Genomic DNA, 21,809 nt, shown 5'->3' on the forward strand with positions numbered 1-21,809 from the left:
CTTACCAGGTGTAATGAGATTGCTGAGATTTGAAAATTTAAAAGTGATCATGACTAGGAACTAAGCTACCATGCTCTCTCCTCCACCCTATTAAAATTACAGGGATTATTAGGCTTCTGATTAGACAGAATATTCAACATTTCTACAGTCTTCCAGTTTTCTTAATCAATTGAGAGAATAAGAGCTTTCTACTTCCTGTACTTTTTGTTCAGTCACAGGAGCTAATTTTACAAAACAAGTAGCAATATGCCGTTGATTATATGAGATAAAAATCCAGAGCTAAATGTATTTCACACACGTAGTGCTGTACACTCAACTGAGGGCACACAGCCACAGACAGCCCTGCTTAGGGACTGTGGAAAAAGTGAAAGACTTTTCTTTCAGAGCACTGCTTGGAACTTGGATCTTTCTGAGTCAACAGGCTTTGCCAGCCATCATTCCTCGGCTGCTGCAGTTTGCTGTCACTTATGGCTTGCTTAGCAGCACCCTCTCTGTATTTCTTCTTATTCATACATGTCTCTGTAGTGAGTTCAGAGCATTTTGCTCTCCAGGCTTTGAGCATTTGTAGGTCTTGTTATGAAATCTTCCTAAGTGAAAGAAAAAAAGAAAGAAGCCTGCTTCCTCAAGCAGTTCAAAAGGCCTCAAAACATGTTCAAAATACAGCAAACTCCTCTCTTACTGTGACCACAGTTGTGCTCCTCAGCCAATAGATATTAATCTAATAGCATATGCAACCCCCAAATGCTTGGCCAGGTTTCTGTTCTGGAGGAGGTTGTTGTTGTTAAAGTGATGCTAAGCTCCATCACAGCAGTTGTCCACCTTTTGGTCAAGGTCAAGGGTGATCCCCACATGGCAATGCACAGCTTGTACTCTACAGAAATCACCTAAATCTCAAGGTTCATGCTTCAGTAGAATTTGAATTTATAGTGAAATCTAGATTTATAGTTACAGGAAATGTAGTGCATGTGTTGACTGTATTTCACTGAATTATTTTCCAATTTTGAAATTATGAAATCAATGTTAACTGCATAAATAATAATAAACACTTTTGCATTGAATATTAAGTATCCTTGCAGGCTTTCTTTTATCTTCCTAGTAGTGTGTGCTAATACTGCAGAGCTGTGATTCAGAATTAATGTCCAGATCTCTATACCCTTCTTTTTTTTCTTTTATTTTTAATGATGACAGTGTATCCCCACTTCTTTCTCCCAGCCTTGCAGGCAGTAATGGCACTTCACATACATTTCTCTGGTTATAAAACATTAGATACTCTGCCCATCTTTACAATATGAGGATTAATGAGTCATTTTGGGGGCAGTCTTCTCAAGGGTAATTCCTGCTGAGTGGTTATTTGTATCCTGAGCCCAGAGGCACGATGGATCTTCTGTGCATTTGAACAAGGAGCTGGCATGCCATCATGAAAGTGTCTGAGTTGCTTTATAACGAACCCCTGGGTGCAATAACAGGGAGTCTGGCAGAGGAAGCAGGGAGGCAGTGCAGAGGGTTCCTGAAAGAAGTGGATTAATTGCTTTACTTTATGTTCTTTGAAGCAGAAAAATGCTTCTGGCTAGTCATTCAGAACAGGGTAGGTAACAAGCCTGTTGAAATTTGCGGTGAGGAGTATGAGGATACAAGGGAAGTGTCACTCTTGCTACCATTTTTTCTCTTAAGTGTAAATGAATCATCCCATGAGGCAAACAGCTGCATCAGGATTATAGGAAGTGTAAATTGCTATCTGCAATGTTTTATATCTGAACAGCTGTGAAACTAGAAACGTTCACCTTCTGCTCTGGAATTATTCTCTCTGCTCAATCAGACTCCCCAAACAGATGCATACTGAATGAATCTGTCTGGTGCCCAAGAAAACTGATGTGCAGTACACTGTGCTACTTATCATTTGAAGTCATGGTCAGAGATCCTCCTCACTAGGTGTAGTCCAAGCTGTAAAAAAATCTTTCACATTCCCCATGTGAAAAAAGTACAGAATAGCACATCGCCAGAATTTGTACAATCTCATTTGAAACAACTGACCATCAATAACATTAGGAATAAAGTAAAATGGGGAGGATATTCAAGGAAAGTTAAGTGATAGCCCTGAATCAGCTCCTCATTTTAAAGAACTTATTTAATACAGGAAAGCAGAAGTCTTGTACCATGTGCCCTTGGCACACTGCCTCACATTCAAGAGCAGTTCCTGCTCCAACACTCAGACTGGCTGCCTCTGCACTCCCAAGGAATAGCTCAGCAACACCACAAACTTTCTGGCCTGCTTTTCACCTCCTCAGTGCTCTAGCAGTCTGCAAGGTGACTGGGAAGGTAAGCACCCCTCATGTGCAGAGCCAGACCAGTAAAGTGTTCAACTCAACTCTCACCCCAAATCCTCTTGCCTCTCCAGTTCTAGCATCTTCCTAGGAAGAAGCATGTCCCTCTTCAGATGTTTGTGTCCTTGAAAGGTCAGGTTTTATGTATGGTTGTCATGGCTGCATCAAAAGATATCTACACAAAAAGAAGCAAGCGCATGTCGTTTTCCTGTAGGATGGGGAGCTGAATTTTCAATGCCTTTCATATGAGCTAGGACCTGATAGAAGATTTCTAAGCCAATAGATGAAGTTGGGAAGATGGACAGATTCTTGGTACAAATTAATTTTTAAAACACAAGTACTGAATTCCTGTCTAAGTGATGTCTGGAAATAATTGCTCTGGGCTTTAAATTAATTATGCTAATCAACAGCACAGTGACAGGTTTTGGAGAGAAATTAAGAGCCGTGGTGCAAAGAGCAGTACAAGTAGAAAGGAGTCTATAGGGTTATTCACCCTTGCCCAGCAGAATGAGGCATTTGGATAATTATCACCCACGGAGGACTGAGAAGCAGGAGTTATTTCATGGTACACCCTTTCTGTCGAGGTGTGAGCATCTGCTGAAGAGGACAGAAGGGTCAAGGTCACCAAAGAGAACATAATCCCAGAAGGATGCCCAGAAAGACCTTGCACTGAGCTGGAGAGTGAATATGGAGCAAAGGCTGTGTGTACTTCAGGTCACCCCAGGGCAGCAGGAGCCAGATGTGTGCTGGGGGAGTGCTCTGGCACTCCCCAGTTGCTCCCTTCTGCTGCTCCACCTTCCCCTCTGTGTCAGCACAACCCTTGGTGGAATTATTCAATCATCTGGCAGGGAATGACAGGGACAACTAATCTGGGTCACAACTATGCCAGAAAAAGAAAGGGAAAAAAGCCCCTTTTGTTTCCCAATTTGAGTTCACAGCAGATTCTTGTCCCTGCGTACACGAAGTGATGGCATGGGGTAAAGGAAGGCTTTGAGTGTCACTTCTGGCTTAGGGCAGCTTAAAGCATTTGTGGATTGACAGGCTATGATAGCCCAAAGTAGCTGCAGGAAAATCTCCTGGCTGTCTGGGATGGTGGCCGGAGAGATTTTTGAGATAACTTACGTAACACTAAGGATTAAGAAATGTTTATAGCCTTATGTTTCAGAGGATATGGGAAAGGAGGAAGGACTGCTCACTGACTGGGGAGCACAGAGATGCCTGGGGCCACACTTTGTGACGCCCAGAGCCTGTACTGCCCAGGCAGCCAAGCTCCGACTGCACACCCACGCAATCCCGCGCTCCACCCCCGTGAGCCCACGAGTGAACCTGCCAGCTGGGCACAAGAGCCGCGGCTCAGCGGGGCTAATGCCACCCCCACGCCTCGTCTGCTCTCTGGGCACTTGCTGCGGCTGGCTGCGCTGCTGTGGCTGCGCTTTCAGGCATAGCTCCCTATCAGTCCTTGTCAGTCTGCTCAAGGTAGATAATCCATCGGGGGAGGGGGGGGGGTGGGGGGGGTGGGGTTCCACAGACTACGGGATTTGCTTTTTTTGGTTTGATTGGTTGTTTCCTGGGTATGTTGGCTATCTGGTTAGTTAACTTGTTTGGAGGGTTTGAGATGCAAAAAATTAGTAATGTGGAATAAGTCCCAATTTCCAGACAATCTTTTCTCCGGGAATGCAAGGCTTGCAAGCCAGCCAAAATAGGCTGAATGGAACTATCTGAAGATTTAGGTTGTGCCAGGAAAAGAAATGGCCAGAAAATAACATTTAAAAAAAAAAAAAAATCATTCAAGTAGAGGGGAAGACCAACAAGAACTCTAAGTAAGAAAGCGTGAACATTCTTGGCTTTAATACACCAAGAATGAGGAAAGGTTAATAGTGTTGGGTAAAGGGAAGGAAGATATACTAAAGAGAAGGTGGCTTGTAGATGGTTATTTAAACTGAACCTGTGATTCTCTGGGGCTGGTCAGACTGAAATTGCAAACACCTACATATAATCTACTAGTGAGGGGTTGCTATAATCAGATCAAGGGGCCCTTGTTTTGATAGAGTTTATGATAAGCTTTGACATCTCTGGCTGTGGTGCTGCAGCACAGCTGTGCTAAACTAATAATTTTCTGCTGAAAGGGACAACTCTCACCCCTGTTCCCCAAACCATGGACATTAGGGACAGTTTGTCTTGTGCTGACATTAGTGTTTATCTGACCTTGAAATCTGGCTCAAGGAATCCAGAAGACAGTAATTCATTTTCTTTTCTTTTTTACTCTTTTTAAGGTTAATTTTATAGCGTGGAAGAAAGCCACATCTTGCACACCACAAAAAAAAAAAAAAACAAAACAAAACCCAAACCCAGAGAGCAGAGAAGGGGAAACAGCTTAAGAAGAGATAAACTGAAGCAGTAAACTAGAAATGGTAAATTGTCTATAATGCGCTAACAAAAAACCTGGAGTTTTTAGTTTTCAAGTGGGTTTTAAAGTAACAAATTGTGTGATTACTTTCAGCCTGCACAATTGTTTGCAGTTTTCAGTGATAATGACTTTTAACCTATGCTTGTCAGGTGTGGGAGGCTGAATGCCAGAACACATATACACTCTGAAGAATTAGTTGACTTGTTATTTCAAAATTAAATAGTCTCTAACAACTTTAATGTGGAGGCAGATGTTTTATTGATACAATATACTTTCAACCCACGCTTAAAGTGGTTTCTTAGAGTTCTTTTGGCACAGCAGAGAACCCAATTTCTCATGCTGGCCATGTTTATTAGTGAGTCTTTGACAGTGTATGTCTTCTGTGTGTGGAGTCTGTTCTACAGATGCACCTTGGTCTGAAAACCCTAAAAAAAGATCTGACAATGACAAATTTGCCCATTCAGAGTCTTTGGGGTACAGAGCTAAGAACAGGGAGAACAGAGAGGAATGTTGTCACACCTCTGCTCCGGATGGGAATAGTTTTCAGTGTGTTTGGGACAGATGAAAAACAGAATCAGAAGACAAGTGCAAAAAGCATCACACTATACTAACGAAAAAAAAAAATCTAATTCAAGTAGAAAGCCAAGAAAGAGATTTTTAAATTCCTTACTCTTACAAACTCTTAAATAACCAAGAACAAAAATATAAGAAAGCAAATTGCTCTGTTACACACATCTGAGGGATGGACATTTAGCAAAAACTACATCCAGATTTTGGACTCAGTAGTGCAGCAGAAGTTAGCCTCTGCTTTGCCATATCCATCATATCCTTATACAGGTATTTGTAAATGAACATGTCTTGATTCTGCAGATTTAATTTCTAAGAGGGTGGAGAACCATACCCACCTACATTCCCTTAGCAGAGATGGACCATCTTCTCTCTCAGGGGGTAGGATTCATTTGTGAATTACAGAGTCTGGCTAAAAATCAGATGCTTTGTCAGCATGTGATCATAGCATCTGCAGTTTGTCTTGTGGTGTTTTGTTTTGTGAGTGTCTTGGGGTGACTTAATGATGTGCATCCCCTATCACCTGCTCTGTGCCAAGACATTAATCCTGTGCTTTCCTGTGCTTTTAAAACTGGGTCCGAGAGAAAGAAAAAAAAGCCAGGCCAACTTTTCAAAGCGGTTTTTTGGTCAAGGACGCAGATACACACTCCCCTGCGTTCTGCTGTGGCAGCAAGAGGGAGGAAGCGCCCTTCCTGCTTTTAGCCTGCCCTCGGCTCCTTTTCTCAGGAGAGAGACAACCTGCTAGCAGAGGCATACTGTCTTTTCCCTGGAACTTCAGTTTCTTCTTCTACTCTTCTGGACTGTTCAGCAAAACCAGAACATCATCTGGGAGGCCCGGAGGGGCCCACGCCCAACCCCAGCTCCGGAGAAGAGTGAGAGAGACCATACCCAAAGAAAGGACTCTGAAATTTACCAGGTTCTCTCCTCAGCGAGAGGTTTTATTATTTAGCATTATTCTTTCCCCGTGCCTGAGTGCATTGTGTTTGTTAAATAAATAGGTTTGTTTCCTTTCACTTCCCTCCGAGGAAAATTTTTCCCGAACCTGGTGGGGGAGGGGTGGCTGTAACCTGCCTTTTATCAGAGGACATCCATTTTGGACGTTCCTCCAAACCTGTCTCAAACCGGGACAGTGAGGCACCCCTGAGCAAAGGGGAGTGCTCATCACAAGTAGGGATAAGCTTGTGAACAAGCCAGAATGCAAAATGCCTTTCACATCAGTGAAAGAGATTTGTCCCCTTCTTAGGCTCTTATGTGCCTCTTATGTGTCCCTAAGCAAGGAAAAGGATTGAATAAATAAGCAGTAGTTCTTCATTTCACATTAGTAACTTTGCATTAAATTGTTGGTATGAATCAAAAGTATTTTTCAGATGTCTTCATTTGAGGGAAAAAACAAACGCCAGTATTAACTGTATACAGATGTGAATACTACTTGTGCTGTTTTATAGTCTTGATCTTCCATAAAGAATATTAGAGATCCACATGATATCCTTCAATACCCAAATTTTTTCACCTCCAAATTAGCTCAAAGATGTATGAAATCAAAAGGTGGCTCAGAGACCCCTGCAGAATAAATGCTTGCAGAAAGAACACCCTGCATGTTTATTCTAGCAAATATTTGTACATGAATTAACATATGTTTTTGAAATGTCACAGCTCTCTTTGCTTCTGCTGAGGTGAGGTGAACAACAGTGGCATGGCTGAAACATCACACTTTGAGAATAGAAGGGAGGTAAATTGCATTCTTGACTTTAAAAATGTTAGTGACCTCTAGAAGACTTGTATTTTAGTTCTTTATTCCATTTCCATTTTCTATTTCAGAGCACTACACAGAGAACGTAGGTTTGGGGATTGTTTTGTTTCCTGAGAATATGCTTATTGGAGAGTTGGAATCTGATTTCTACATGTAATGTACAGAAACATCCAGGGGTTTAGGTGCTTAACTGGATGTAGTCACCTTCAACACCTACTTATGTACCTGACACTCTTAAAAGGTGACGTTTTCTTCCTTATTTTTCTCACAGAGACAATTGTAACCAAACCAATGTGAGAGTATGGTGCTAAGCAGATAAACAACACTTGCTTATCCCTACATGTGAACGCAGTTGTTTGTATCACTCACTATTGGGTTGGTGCACTTTTGCAGCATCCTAACTGGATGTGAATAATGTATATAAATACTAAAATACAAGGAAATGTAATAAGTGATCCAGTCAAGCAAGAAATTAAATTACAAGTGGTGTCCTCATTCCTGTGGTTTATGCCAAGAAAGATACTAGCTTTCCCCAGGATTTCTGTAGTGCTGCCTTTGCTTCCCCTCAGTCAGGAAGCAGAGGTTATGGTACATAACTGTAAAGCTCCCCTCTAATGTGACTGTGTATCTATTTGTCATTGTGCTTAAGTACTGAGAGTCATTAACAAAGCTACAGCAGTGCCCCCAAGCAGAAAAGCATTTTTTGATTCAGCATCCTGAGAGCTGCAAAACAAGAAAAGGAGTAGTAAGGTGAGGTTCTCCAGCAGTCCTTGGGCAAGAACCAGGCTGGACTCAGAGACCATGCCTTAGATTTATATCCTGTCAAAATCTCCTGGGAGAACGAAGTTGTGAGTGCCCATGAAAGGAAAATGGCAAAACTGCCATGGACTGGAAACTTCTGAGAAAGAGAGGAAATTGCACAAAACCTTACACAACAGCCCTCTCATCTAAAGGGACCATGCACATAAAACGTGGCTCTGACTGGTGATAAAGAAGCAGAAGTCTGGATGGGAGGGCAGGGTGCAGGCAATGTATCCTGTAAACTTACTCAATATAACCTGGGTTTTGCCTGGGAGGGGGGTGGTTTATAATCACTACTCTTACTGAGAGGCCACTGCAGAACCTCATAGCTTTTCTAAGTTATTTCTCCCAAATGTAATCTCAGGCAGCCTCTGTTTGGCCATGGAAGCAAACCCAGAGGACTGAGCTTAAACTGACTGAGCCAGGCCTTTTGGTTTGTGCTTGATCACAAACATCCCAATCATGGTGTGTATCTGTCCCCACTCCTCCTCATCTTGCCTTAGGAATGGCATGTGATCAGTTATGCATAAGCTGGGACTCCCTTTAGTTGGTATAATTTGCAAGGAAAACTTATGTTGCCTTATGCAGCTATGTCCCTTATTTCTCATTAGAAGGATGAAAAAATGCACTATCACCAGACTGGTTATTTTGCACATATACACACAGATAGACAATTTGGTATATCATTTGATATATGCATATGCCATGCCTGATTTTTAAATAAATATGGGTTTTAGTAGTTATTTAATTGAGAAGAAATGTAGGTGTGGAAGTAATATCTGAAAATCTTTTATCTCCTATTCTGTATTTAAATTTTGGTCTATGGGCCAGAACTACAATATATGTGCATCACAAGCAAATGCAAATTCAAGGCTATGGAAGACAATATTAGATATAATTACATAGATCAAATTTAATAGACAACCCTGCAGCAGAGCTAGAAGAGATTACCATTGGATTGTTCAGTTTCACACTCCCCTGTTATTTTGTGTTTCTTCCCAGTTCTTTAACATTGGTTCTAAGAGTCTCTTTGGAACCACGTAACTGTCTTCTGAGAGTTTCAAATATTCACTTAAATCAATATACTGACATGGACTGAACAGCTTGACTGGGTTTGTTGTATTTTCTTACATGAAATTCACATTACATCCACAAGAGAACAGGGTAAGAGCTGCAACGTCACAGCGCTATGTGTCTGCAAAATCATTCACGGTTTAAGACCAGTAAACAGCCCAGCAAAGCCAGCAAACATACCAGCTGCTGAGAGAGAGATGTTTGGCATTAACACCTTCAGCTGTCCTTTGTGAGCATGCAAGAGGCTTTCCCAAAAAGGCACTGCAATCTCAGAAAAGGGTGAAAGACTACACTGAATGCAGAAGCTGGGTAAATGTCAGGGAGGGCTGCAATACGAAGATGAATCAGGCCAGACCAGGGTGCTACCTGCCTTCCCTGTGACAGCTCTGTCACCAGGAGCCTTTCTAGAGGTGCCATATCTGCATCAACCTGTGAAGGAAGCAGACTCCTCCATGATATGCCCTGGGTGTGATGTAAGGGTGAACCAAATATCCAGTGGTTTTGGAGCCTCATGCCCTGATGGGGATCTGGGAGCCTCAAAGCCATGGACCAGCGCACCACCTTGTGCCCCACGGTGCCACTGCCCTAGAGAGTCAGCCCCAAAACCAGAGTGTGGGTGTCAGCAGTTTATTGGAGGTTAATGAAAAGATCAGATATACAGCAACAAATTGTTTAAATAAACAACCGAATCTGTCCTGTACAATTTTGCCAATTTTTTTTCTTTTCAATCTGTATAATTTTTCCCACTGGCAGAAGCTCACATCCTTTCTGCTGTTCCAAAATTGTCTTTCATAATATGCCATTTCCCCCGGGGTAAGCTTCAGTAGGATGGCTGTGCAGGTGAAGCAGGTGTAAGGGTGTTCTTGAAAATACCTTGGAATGTGGTATTTTCCAAGGTCTGTAATGGTAAAAATGAAGGTCTTTCTTATTGTGTCTGCAATACTACTGCAGGACATGAGAAGTTTACCCACTGCATCAGTTTTCTAGATTGCAAAGCAAGGTAGTCTATCATTTCCTGTTGGATTCAGCAATCATCTCTATACTGGTTTGGCACTGCTGTATGAAGGTAAAACTACACCAGATGTTAATCTATATAAGAAGCATTTAAAGATAATTCTTGTGTGCTGCAGGCTAGATGACACACTTTAGACCAAAGAAAATACTTCTTACGTTGGTGTTGTGTCCTGAAGCACAGGATTTAATATATTTTTTTTACAGGAGAAGGTACAATGGTGACCAGTTTTTTTTAATCCTCCTTGCATTTTCCACTAAATTGACTTGTTTCAGATGTTTTGATGCATTTCAGTCAGACAGAGGGAAATATTCCCTGTGTGGCTGTGCCAGGTTGAGATGGATTGGTTTGGTTCAATTTCACCTACTTTAGCCTACAGAGATCAGGACAAAAGGCATTGTTTTACATCAAAAGTGCTTTCACATCTTTTGTTCAAACTTTTCTCCCTCCCTCTTGCCTCCATAACCCCTGTTTAAAGATAGAATATTGACTCCACAAAGTAATAACATTACTGGAGTTATGTTATTAGTACATGGAGTACTCCTGAGCACCTATTCCTATGACAGGGCAGTCAGGTTGGATCAAGTGACAGGCTGTAACAGATCTACATTTGAACAACTGCAACTGAGCAGGCTGAACATTTACTCTCTGTTTCTGGAAGCTCCAAGTCTTGCCATGCTGCACTGTGCATTTGCCTCCTCCCACCACCACGAAAACCAGTGAAACAAAATCTCCTGGACATACTTGTGCTAAGATTCCTCTCACTGTGTGTCTGTGGGAGGCTTGGAAAAAGAGGCGAAGAGCCCAAAAGCCTTTGTGGACTGCGAGCGGCCAAGGGAAATGAGTCCAGAAAAGCATGACTTGTCAGTACAGCTTGCTCAAGATGAAATGCCAACTCAGCAAGTCAGTTCAAAGAGAAACACTAACTTAAGAATAACTGGAGATAATTTTATAACTGGCAACACAAAAAGGCAGGTAGTTCCCTAAGCCATGCTAAGGGAACAGACATGGTACTAGAGGTTACTGAGAACCCTGGTTCCCAGTTAAAAAACTGTACGTAGGGATCCAGAACAGAGGGAGAAAGGACAAAGAGAAGCAGGAAGAAGTTACTAGGGGATGTTGGGTTGTCTGGAAATTTTTATTGGAATAAAAGAAACCAAATTTTAGAGATCCATGGGCCAGGTGACTGCCTGGACACTGCTTAGAGTGGATGACTGTGACAGCAGTTTAGAGACATGGACTGCCGAAATGTGTTAAAAAGATAAATTACATGTTTGGAAGTACTTTAAATCAGCTATTCATTTCTAAGGGCAGACAGCTGGATGAAAAATAATTGGATGTAAATATACTAAAATTACAAAGGGAAAGCAGGTGGCCTATGCATTAATGTGGAGTCTTGGCCATTCACTGAGTCTTGCTAGTTGGCTTCCTATTAACTCAGATTTTGCTACACAGTGTATATTGACAAATAAATCCTTACTTACTGCAATAAAATGGTGTCCAGACCTGGGTTCTCAACCGTAAATTTAAAATAATTTATACGTGGAGACTGAGGGAGCACATAAGCATCACTGCCAAACCTGGAGCTAATTACCCAATGATAAAAAATGAACTTTCTCCCTGCAGTCACTCCTGCAGCAGTGATCCCTTCCAGGCTACTGCAACCCACAAGAAGCATGATAGAAGAGGTGAGCCTTGCTGTGTGGCTCAACTCTATTTGAATTGTGTGTGTACCACAGAAAAGCAACACAACAGACCTGCAGACTGCAGGCCTGACTTCAGTCTCCTGCACACTGAGTAGGGTCCTTTTGAAGCAGTGGCTGGAGAAGGTACTTCCTGAAACCTCATCAGAATCAGTATCTGAAGTGTCACTGGCTATTTTTTCTGCATGTAGTACAGAAGGGAGCATTTCTTCTCCAGGGAAGGGATCATACAGGCACTGTACACACGTCCTTCTTATTGACCCTCATAGAATAAAGTAACATTTGTGGCCAAGAACAAGGCTAAAGATCACAGCAAGATCCATACACAAAAGTTTTCATCTCGCATCTGGAAAAAATAAAAAATAGATGCAAAAGGCTCTCCTAATAAAAGCTGCTATGCCATCATCCTATAACAGCCAGGATCTTGTAATACCATCAAGTAGCAAACTAACAATGAATGTCCCCACAAAGCTTCAATACAAGCAGCAGATAACAGTCTCTCTTCATCTCTCCTGATGGAGTTGCTCCATTTTTTATACATATTTAAGTATTCATTTGACAAGAGGGTAAGACTGACAGTTGCTTGGTACTGAAGACATTCATGAGGGATCTCTCAGACCCAGATTCAAGCTCTCTCACAGAATAATACAAAGTATTTCCCTAGTGTATGCATTACAATGGTTTTTCTCTGTTCCAAAATGCTACTGGACGGACAAGGACATAGAGAAAGGAGGCTTGCCCTGGGACAGTGCATAATCCAGTTATAGAGCATCCACCTGGGAAATAAAGGAGATGCTCTTAGCCTAAGTGAGTGCTTTAACTTTTGGGGTAAGATTCCCTCATGATTTTCCAATGTCTTCTCTCCATGGGAAAAAAGGAAGTCCCTCTGGACCAGGGAAAATCCTTACCAGCAAAGCCCGATTTGATGAAACATTTTGAGAGGCCAGAATTTTCTGGAAACACATATATTCCACTGGAAAATTCCCAACCAGCTCTATGGAAAATAATTCTGGCTGTAATTGCTCATAGTTTAACTCAGCCAAAGTAAGAGAGAGTTCAAATCCCCAAGGCTGCACGTACCATCTTCAGAGTGCAACAGATCAGTAAAAGCAGTGTGTTTTATTTTTTAAGTGAAGACCAGTGTTACTAAGCAATTTATTTTCACTGAAAATCTGTGGCAATGCAACTGGGACAGACATTTTTCAAGATGATGTTTCCAACCTCTAGATCAGCACCAGAGGCAGCTGAAGGTTTTGAATTGACTAATAAATCCTGTGTTAATAGACTTCCCTGGTTAATTATTTTGCTTTACTTGAGGAAGGAGAAAGGAAGAGTGCCTTGGCTTGCTCTAATCCCCAAGCTATACTAGTTAAACTAACAGCACAACATTGCATGAAAATGCTTTATGAAGGCTTATATAAGTTTGATTTGCCTTTGTAAATGTAAAAAAATTTCCATTTTTAAAACTAATTCAATTTAACCCTATATCTCCCCACCAATTTAATTTAGATGGATGCCACTTTTCTGTTTAGAAACTGGAATTCAATGGATTAAGCAGAGAAGAGATTTGATACAGAGAGCAAGAGATGAAAATTGAAAAGCAGAAAAACAAAAGCAAACTAGGAAGAGAGAGAAGGTAAAACAAGAAAATAGATGAACACACCTAGAAGAGAAATCTTTTGAGTTCAGAACTGCTGGCCACCTATAGACAGAAAAACGTGGCCATGGGGAGAGACTACTGAAGACTCTAAAACAGAGCAACATACTTACAGGGATTAGAATTACTGAAAACGTGGCAAATAAATCACAGGTTTTGATAGGGAATTAAAACAAAAAAACCAACCAAATCAAATTTTAAAAAATCCACCCAAAACCAAAACCAAAAAATAAAACAAAACAAAGCCCCCACAAAAAATCCCATAGAAAATCAGTCTGGAAGTCATTCCTGTGGGCACTGAGCACGTACCAGTAGCTTTAAGTCCTGTTTCAGGAAGGACCTGACTACACATTTGAGTTATCTAGGTGCTTCAAAAGCTGCAGCAAATTCTACTTTTTCTTTCTTGATTTCCCCAGTGACTCACTTCTTTATCTGTGTTGTCACAATGTCCTCAGAAATTTTGCAATGGACTCAGCTAGGAGCTAAGGAAACCCTCCAAAGCCCTGAAATTACTTTTTGTTTTGCCTTGTGACTTTATTTCCAAGGCTTCATGTTTCTGTATTAAACTTCTTTCAGTTCTTCATGCCTATGAACAGAGAGATGGGCTGTCCTTTTCCATCAGCAATCCCAGTGTGCCTCTGCACCTGTGCTGGTTTGGGTGAAGAACATGCAGTAACTGTACAAGAGGTTTAGGCCAGGGGTGGGAATTTGGCTGTATAAAAGGCAGGGATGCTTAACTTGAGGAAAAAAGGCATATTAACTAGGTATTGAGCTTTTAGTTTAGAAAAGCAACTTAAAACTCTGTAGAGCTTTTTTGCTTCATAACACTCACACAGGCTTAACAGGGAGGTCAAGAAAATCTTACTAAAATTGTGTAACAAACAAATTGCTAAAAAGCTCAGGTAAGCCTTATTGTGTTTTAAAGGTGACAATGATGAGGGGGAAGCTCAACTTTTGAATGGGATGAAATATTCTCTCATATTAAGAACTGTGTTCTAAGTATATTGCATATCTAAGTATATCTAAGTGTATTTTAATATTTTAGTAATTTTAAATAATAATTTTAATAATAATTTTTGATATTTTAATATTACTTTTTTTAAAATAAAAGTAGAAGAAGAACAAGCAGAACAAAGAATTAGTTATTAAGTTTCTCATGACCTAAAAATACTTAAAAGTCCTCTTTTTTTGACAGACAACATCTTAAAGAAACCAACAGCGTTAGCCTGAGACCACGCTGCAGGGACACCACACTAGTTTCTTACAGATGCCTGAGTCCCCATCCAACTACCACAGAGTCAGAGGAAGTCTCCATCTTTCTATTTGCATGGAACTCAAGCTCTTGGGCTACGGAGATTTTTGGCCATCTCCCTGGAGGTGGTGGCTGCTAGGACTGCTTGCCACTCCCTGCTCCTTCTCCGTCTAGCCCAGAAGCTGGCAGCCTTGGTGTGGCCTCTGTGGCACACTGAGCCGTGTATTTGGGTCACTTTGATCTCCATTCCCTTCCCTTCTGGCCCCCCGTCAAGCAAAAAAATAAAATGTATTGAAGTAGCATAAAGACAAAATTGATCACAGCATGGGTTTTCTACAGTATTACCTCCATCACCAGGACAGATGAAAATGGTTCTTATGCAAACTGAATCAAAACCAACTTGAATGACTCACAGAAACCTACAGATCCCAAAAAACTGGAAATTAACTTAGTTTCAATTCCATTGGGAAGCTCAGAAATGTAGGTTTCACTGGTGCTTTATTTTTTTTTTTTTAAATTGGGACAAAAATCATCTAAGCTCATATCTAGCCCTGTGGTGCTTCTTTAAAGACTAAAAAGCAATAAGATAATAAAGAATGCAAATTTTCAGACAGCTTCTCACAGGGAGTTGCTGTTTGAAGTAACATTTCTCTCTCCCGCTCTGCTGCATCTGGGTTGCTTTTAATTATTAGCAAGGAAAATAACAGGTTCAATAGATGTGAATGCAAGTTCATTTTCACCATCAGTTGACTTCTGCAACTTTCACACCAACGCTGAGTTTGGGAACATGGAGAGATTGACACGAATGATGAGTAGGAGTATTGCTCATAATGCTGAGTATTAAATAGAGCATAGGGATAGCATGGAGAGTGCTTTTGAATCACATTCATGAGGGCTGTCACAATACACTCCTTAAAAACTAATGTTCAGTCCCCAGCTTTCACACACATTCCAGTGGCCTTAGGCAAGTACGTGTGATTTACAATCACTCAGACAGAGATTTCTTTTCTAAAAGGCTACAGTAGCACCTCAGTTTGAACATAATGCAGAGCAACTGCACATCAGGGCACGAGATCCCTGTCATAGGCACATGTGACAGAGATGCAAGAAGCTGCAGATGGAGTTGGTTACTCTGCCACTGCCTGACTTGCCCCAGTGGTACAGGGAGCTGTGCAAAGGGCTGCCTTCAGAGTAGGAGAGAAGATAATAAGGAACATGTCAATATCCATCTGAGGCTTGGAACTAAAGGGTCATTTCCACCTTCTCTGCTACACATGAGATGAAAAACTGTTACATACCTTACTATTCAGCAGTCTAGTCAACCAAGAGAGAATGGCAAAGAGAGGAACATATACAGATAGATGTGTACCTGCAGTCAATCCACTTACTTTGGATTTCCAGCCCCTGGCTTCTTTCTCCGGAATATGTTGAGGAAAGTGTTGGACTTGCAAGGTGCCTTGCCATCCCCGACATGCATACGCACCACATCCGAGGTGGTGAAGGCACTGCGGACGTTCCTCTCAGGCTTGGCTATAATGATGTACATCTTAGGAGTGAACATGCACCCCAGAGCCACTGTCACGCTCAGACTCACTGCGAAACAGGTGGTGATGATCTTGTAGTTGCTCCCAAAATAGATGGGCACGAAGGCCAGCCAGATGATACAAGTGGTGTACATAGTGAACGCAATGTACTTGGCCTCATTGAAGTTGGCGGGCACATTGCGAGTCTTGAAGGCATAGTATGTGCAGCTCATGATGAGGAGTCCATTGTAGCCCACGGGAGCCACGACGCCCAGGTTGCTGGTGTTGCAGATAAGGTAAACTTCCTTAATGCTGGGGTAGGAGAGGATGGGCATGGGGGGCTCCAGGATGATCAGTGTGATCACCAGTGTCAGCTGCACGCTGATCAGAATGGAGGCGATGACCACCTGGGCCCAGGCGCTCATGAAACGGGGCTTGCGGGTACAGATCTTCTTCTTGCTGCCCGCCAGGATGCGCGCGATGCGGTTGGTTTTGGTCACGAGGGCGGAATAGCACATGGCGGAGGAGAGGCCCACCAGAAGGCGCTGGAGGTAGCAGGATGTCGTGGTGGGTTTAGCTATGAGGGTGAAAGGGCAGACGTAACCCAGAAAGATGCCAGCCAGGATAATATAGCAGAGCTCGCGGCTGGAGGACTTGACAACAGGGGTGTCTCTGTAGAGCACAAAGATAAGGGTGACAAACATGGTGACCAGGATTCCCAGGCAGGAAAAGACCACAGCCACAATAGACTCTATATTGCTCCACTGGAGGTACTTTACAGGGATGGGTTCGCAGCCTGCAGTGTACAGAAGAGAAACAGAGAGTTAGAAAGGCAGCTCCTGGAAGAACCCTCTTTTCCTGTATCTCAATATAATACAAACATTAGCATATGGCTATGTAACATGGATTAATAAAACCATTTTACAAAGGAATGATCTGCAGCATGGAAAAGTTCACATGAAATATGTTCAAAAATCAGCCATCCATTTTGGGTGTCCCAAACATTTTTTCATGATCCTACAAGAGGAAATTAGATTTGGAAATACCTGCTTTTGGAGATACCTGATTACAAGCCCAGCATATCAAAGGCACAGCTGGGAACAGAACAGAGACAAACTTAGCATCATCTCTTCATTTCAGCAGTGAAAGCATTGTTGCAAATCAGAATGGGTAGGTTTTTTACCTCCTCAGATTAACTTATTTGATCATTACCACAATCATTATTGTTGGATCTACTACATTCTTTTGAGAGTGATTTTATAAATAATATAAATTAATCAGAGGTCTACGGACAGAAAAATGGTAATAAATCCAAAATTTTAATGGAACTGTATCATAGATACCATACCTTCTTTGTACATTTCCTTTTTTCTCTTCACATTACCTTATTCTTATTTTGTCAAACCCTCTCTGCTCTTTGTTTTTCCACTGAAAAATATAATTTAATTCCCTTGGAAAAGCCAAACCCACAGAATATGCATGCCTTCAAATAAAAACTGGAAAGACTCTCCTTTCTGACTAGTACAGATGTGCAAACATAGGTATCTGTTAAGATGGTGCTTAACTGCTCTCTCCCATGCTCAAGTTTAAGGAATCTCTGGATATCTTCCTCACTGTGCTGAAGAAGTAATACCAGCAATAAACATTACAGAGAAAATAAAATCATTTGTGTTAATAAGATGTTATGGTTGTGACGCTGTTATGGAAAACCTTCATTCCAGCATTTTCTAATTTCTGTTCTTCACTTAGTAGTTCCAAAATGCTTTTAAAATGTTTCTTTATCCCAAGGGAAGTATCCATAGCCTCTTCTACTTCTTGTTTCTGTCCTCCTCCAGTTTCCCTAGGACACAGCTCACCTTTTCTGCCTTTCCCCCACGTCTCAAGTATCTTTCCTGCCAGTCCCTCATCATCACTACCTCAGTTCCCCTTATAGTTCAGTTTTTTCTAGCCACCTCTCCACCTAGATGTCTTCATCAAAACTGCTGGTCCAGATTTTCTCATCCTGGCCTGGCTGCTCATAAACTCTGCCTGAGTTGTTGGACATGCCTGAAAAGAACAGGGAGGAGATGGTAATGTCAGCAAGCTTGTGAGAGAGGCATTTTTTCCTCTCAGTTTTGCTGCTAAATCTTAACAAGGGCCCTGCTGTTGTGATGGGCTAAAGTCATGCTCAGTCCCTTCCTCCTCAGTGTGGAGTATATCTGCAGAAACCACCTATGAACTAAAAGCTTCTGAGTCCCATAGTTTTGCCTAATTTATACGCATCTTCCATGGGGTGACACAAAACTACCAACAGATACCTCTGCTGTAATTTAGGTACCTGTACTGTAATGTAAAGTCCTTCCTTTCAAATAATAGAGAAGTAAGCCAAGGTATGGATTGGGGTTGAACAGTTTTACTGTAACCTCATTTTGAGAAACAGAAGGAGAAAAAATGGTTCTTGTTGAAATAAAAAAATAAAAAAATCAGCCCAAGGCAAAGTCCTGACATGGAAAATTTCTGCCTGAACTTTTAATATCTGCCAATGTCATATGAACTGAAAGAAGGTCTTATGATTCTGTACACTTTGTCTCAAAGAATGCCAAGCTGACTTAAGTACAGGTGGTGTTGTTACACATGCTTGTAACATCAAAAACAGTAGAAATTGTAGCCGTAGCACCAGAGGTCTTATTTTATAAAGAAAATATAATAAAATACAAAGAAAACTTTATAAAGAAAATTATTTTGCTCTCAGTAGTCTGTTCAAGACTCAGATAGGAAACCTATACTTCCAACCAGTACTTTTATGGTGAAATATGAAGGAAAAGCTCTTTATCAGAAGTGTGAACCTTTGGCCATTGGCCTCAGCAGCCCTGACCGGAAGCTGTCTTCTTCTATGATTTAATAAAAGACTAAGGATCAGCAGCTTCTGCTCTGGTCAGCAGTTGTTGGAAGGGTTAAGTTTCAATTTGGGCTTTAAGCTTAACAACATCAAGACATACTCACATTATTCCACTTCAAACTATATTTTCAGGGGCTTAGCCCATATCCAACATGGTAGTTAAGCCTATCATTTGGTTTAAGCTTATCCTGTGCAAGATTTTCTTAGAAATCTGTTTCATTAAGCCAGTGCGATTCCTGTGCTCCCAAGAACAACATATTGTACAAACTGCAAAAAGTTCCCTTCACTGCTTATTATCAGCTAACAGTTGTTGCTTGTCACCACCTGTGAAGGTGGGTCCTTTCCCAGCTAGGAGAAAGTGGCCTCTGGAACCACATTGAGACTGAAGGAGGATACCCAGGAAATTGTGCACACATTAAAAAACAAAACAAAACAAAACAAAACAAAACAAAACAAAACAAAACAAAGAGAAAAAAAAAAAAAAAAAAGCCCCCACAGCAACTAACCCAAACCTCAAAAAAATCAGAGCAAAAGCTTCACAGTTAAATTTCCTGGTAAAAATATGTCTGGTAGTTTTCATGCACTATTTTCCCTGCATTTAACCATGAATAATTTCCAAGATCAAAAGGCTAATAATTTTTTTTATTTTTATATTCATAGTGCAAAGCCAATAAGAGAATCTGTTATGTTTTCTGGGGTCATTAGCACATCCCAGGTAACTGATGGCCCCAAAACCTTAGGATTATTTTCATAAGTCTGTAAAACTTCTTATCCTATCTTGTATTATTGCTTATTTAAGATGTTTTTTGTAAACTGAGTTTACTAGCTTGACATTCATCCTTTTTATATTATATTCTGGTACTATAAAAAATTTCTCTTGGCACAAGGTCTAAGGTACTAGCTTGAGTGACTATTTCTCAGGTCAGATTTTCATCATCTGTGATGAGAAATCCTTTGTGTCTGCTGAGTCCACTTCACTGAATTCATATTTAGGGGAAGCCATCTAAAAAAAATTGTGTACATTTAAAAATAAAATTAAAATGTCAAGAAATGATTGCTGAGCAACAGAGACTGTTTTCAAATGGAGAAAATGAGCACCTTGAAGTGCATGTCTTACAAAATAGTTTAGTATGTGCTTCACGTTTCTTGAAGGGATTAAGGATTTTAGAGCCTCCATCTGTAATGGAAAATGAGTCTAAAACCACATACATGTTTAGCATTTAAGATTTAAGGCAAAGGGAAAAACAATCTGCACTGTGAGATGTTACCGTCTGTGTCTAGATGCTATGGTGACTGTCAGGGTATGAATACAACACATAAAATAAGCTATAAAAACATGTTTGATAGGAGTCCTGGCAAGAAGAGAGAATTCCAAATTAAATCATACCAATGGTGACTCCCACAAAGTTCAAGAGACAGAGTTTATCTAGATAAATCACCCTCTTCTAAAGATTAGGATGGCATCAGCTTCCCTTCACAGCTTTGGACTTTGTAGTATAGTTCAAGTAAATCAATTTTAGGGGTTAAAAAAAGAAGGTTTTTTCTTCAATAAGAGAGACTGAAGAAGCTGTGCAGGAGCAGACTGCCATTTCAGTGTTCTCTAGGAAACAAGTTGATGACTATGCTGTCATTTGGCTGACATTACTGTGATTTTAGAACAGCAGCAGTCCAGTCTCCTTGCTGAGAAGAAACACAAATCAGCAGGTCAGCTACTGATTTCATTAAAAGTTAATAGATTGCAACATGCCCCGGAGATTTTTTCCAGCACTGATTCTTTCCGCAACTCTTTTCAGCAGTGCCTGTCATTTCGACATGACCCCTTTTGAGCCACTTTGAGCAGCTGGTAGCACTGAACCATATTACCTCAAGTGCATATTGATCTCTCACCAGGTTCTTGTTCTGGCTTCTTTTTAATCGCTAAGTTCTCTTTTCTTCCCTGAAGAGTAGATATGAACAATTCTGTGAACCTCCAAGATCAGCAAAAGCTGGTTGTCTATGGATATCTGCTTTAAAATTAGCAGACACTGGTGTCCTAGGGGCAGGAATTAAATATGAGCTTTTCCAATGGTCAGGACACTTATGAAGGGTTCTGTGGATTTTTTGGTTTCTATTATTATCAGATGTTTTTCTGTAATTTGGGCCCTTACAGAATGTATTTTTCATTAACTCCTCTCCCTACAACCCACTGACATGAAACTTGAAGGGTCTGAATGATCACTGAGATTTCTGTATCCTGGCAAGTCTGTTTGTAGGTTCAGCTGCACACCAGAGCAGGATCAGGGCAGGGTGGTGGGAGTGGGAGGTACGGGATATAGACATTTACACATACATTTTGGGCCATGACCATAACTTATTTTCCATAGAAAAGCAAGACAGACAATGGGTCATGTTTCCCAGTCTCCTGTGATTAAGGGAATATTTTTACCCAGAGAAGTGGCTAGCTTTCACTCTCAAAATGCATCCTCTGAGAGCTCATTTGCCTTCAGTGACTAGCTTGAAGTATCTCATACAACAATTTAATCAAACTTTGAGGATTTTGTCTACGTGCTAAATGTTGCAGCAACATCTAGCTGCCAGCTAGTCATGGTAAATGACAAAGATGTGATAAGTTGCATATTTGATCTTGGCTAGGTTGATCAGGTTGTTTCTCTGCTGGCATCCAAGATTTGCAGAGGTGACATGGGGCAGAGGTGCCTCTAGTCATTCACAGTGATACAAAGCAAATGCTAAGGTCAGGGTGATGCTTCTCAATGTGTTGTAGCTATTTTTTTGGGGTAATGGTTGCTTCGAAGCCCAGAGCAGGTGTGGAAGTTGACCTTCACAAGTAAAAAATAAACAGAAGGATGCCACAGCGTGCAACTCAT

The 21,809-nt window shown here is 41.1% G+C and overlaps 1 protein-coding gene across 2 annotated transcripts in view; it reads right to left on the reverse strand.

Annotated features, from left to right (window-relative positions):
• GRM1 (glutamate metabotropic receptor 1) overlaps positions 1 to 21,809 on the reverse strand; it is a gene marked incomplete at both ends in the record, with an annotated part of 188,683 nt that overhangs the window by 12,623 nt on the left and 154,251 nt on the right. For both annotated transcript variants that reach the window (XM_082302657.1, XM_082302658.1), the window contains one exon: positions 15,933 to 16,863. In XM_082302657.1, the coding sequence (XP_082158783.1) occupies positions 15,933 to 16,863 (931 nt within the window). The remainder of the gene's footprint in view (positions 1 to 15,932; positions 16,864 to 21,809) is intronic.

Source organism: Coloeus monedula, assembly GCF_965178545.1.
Source record: "Coloeus monedula genome assembly, chromosome: 2".
In the NCBI taxonomy this organism is placed as follows: Eukaryota; Metazoa; Chordata; class Aves; order Passeriformes; family Corvidae; genus Coloeus; species Coloeus monedula.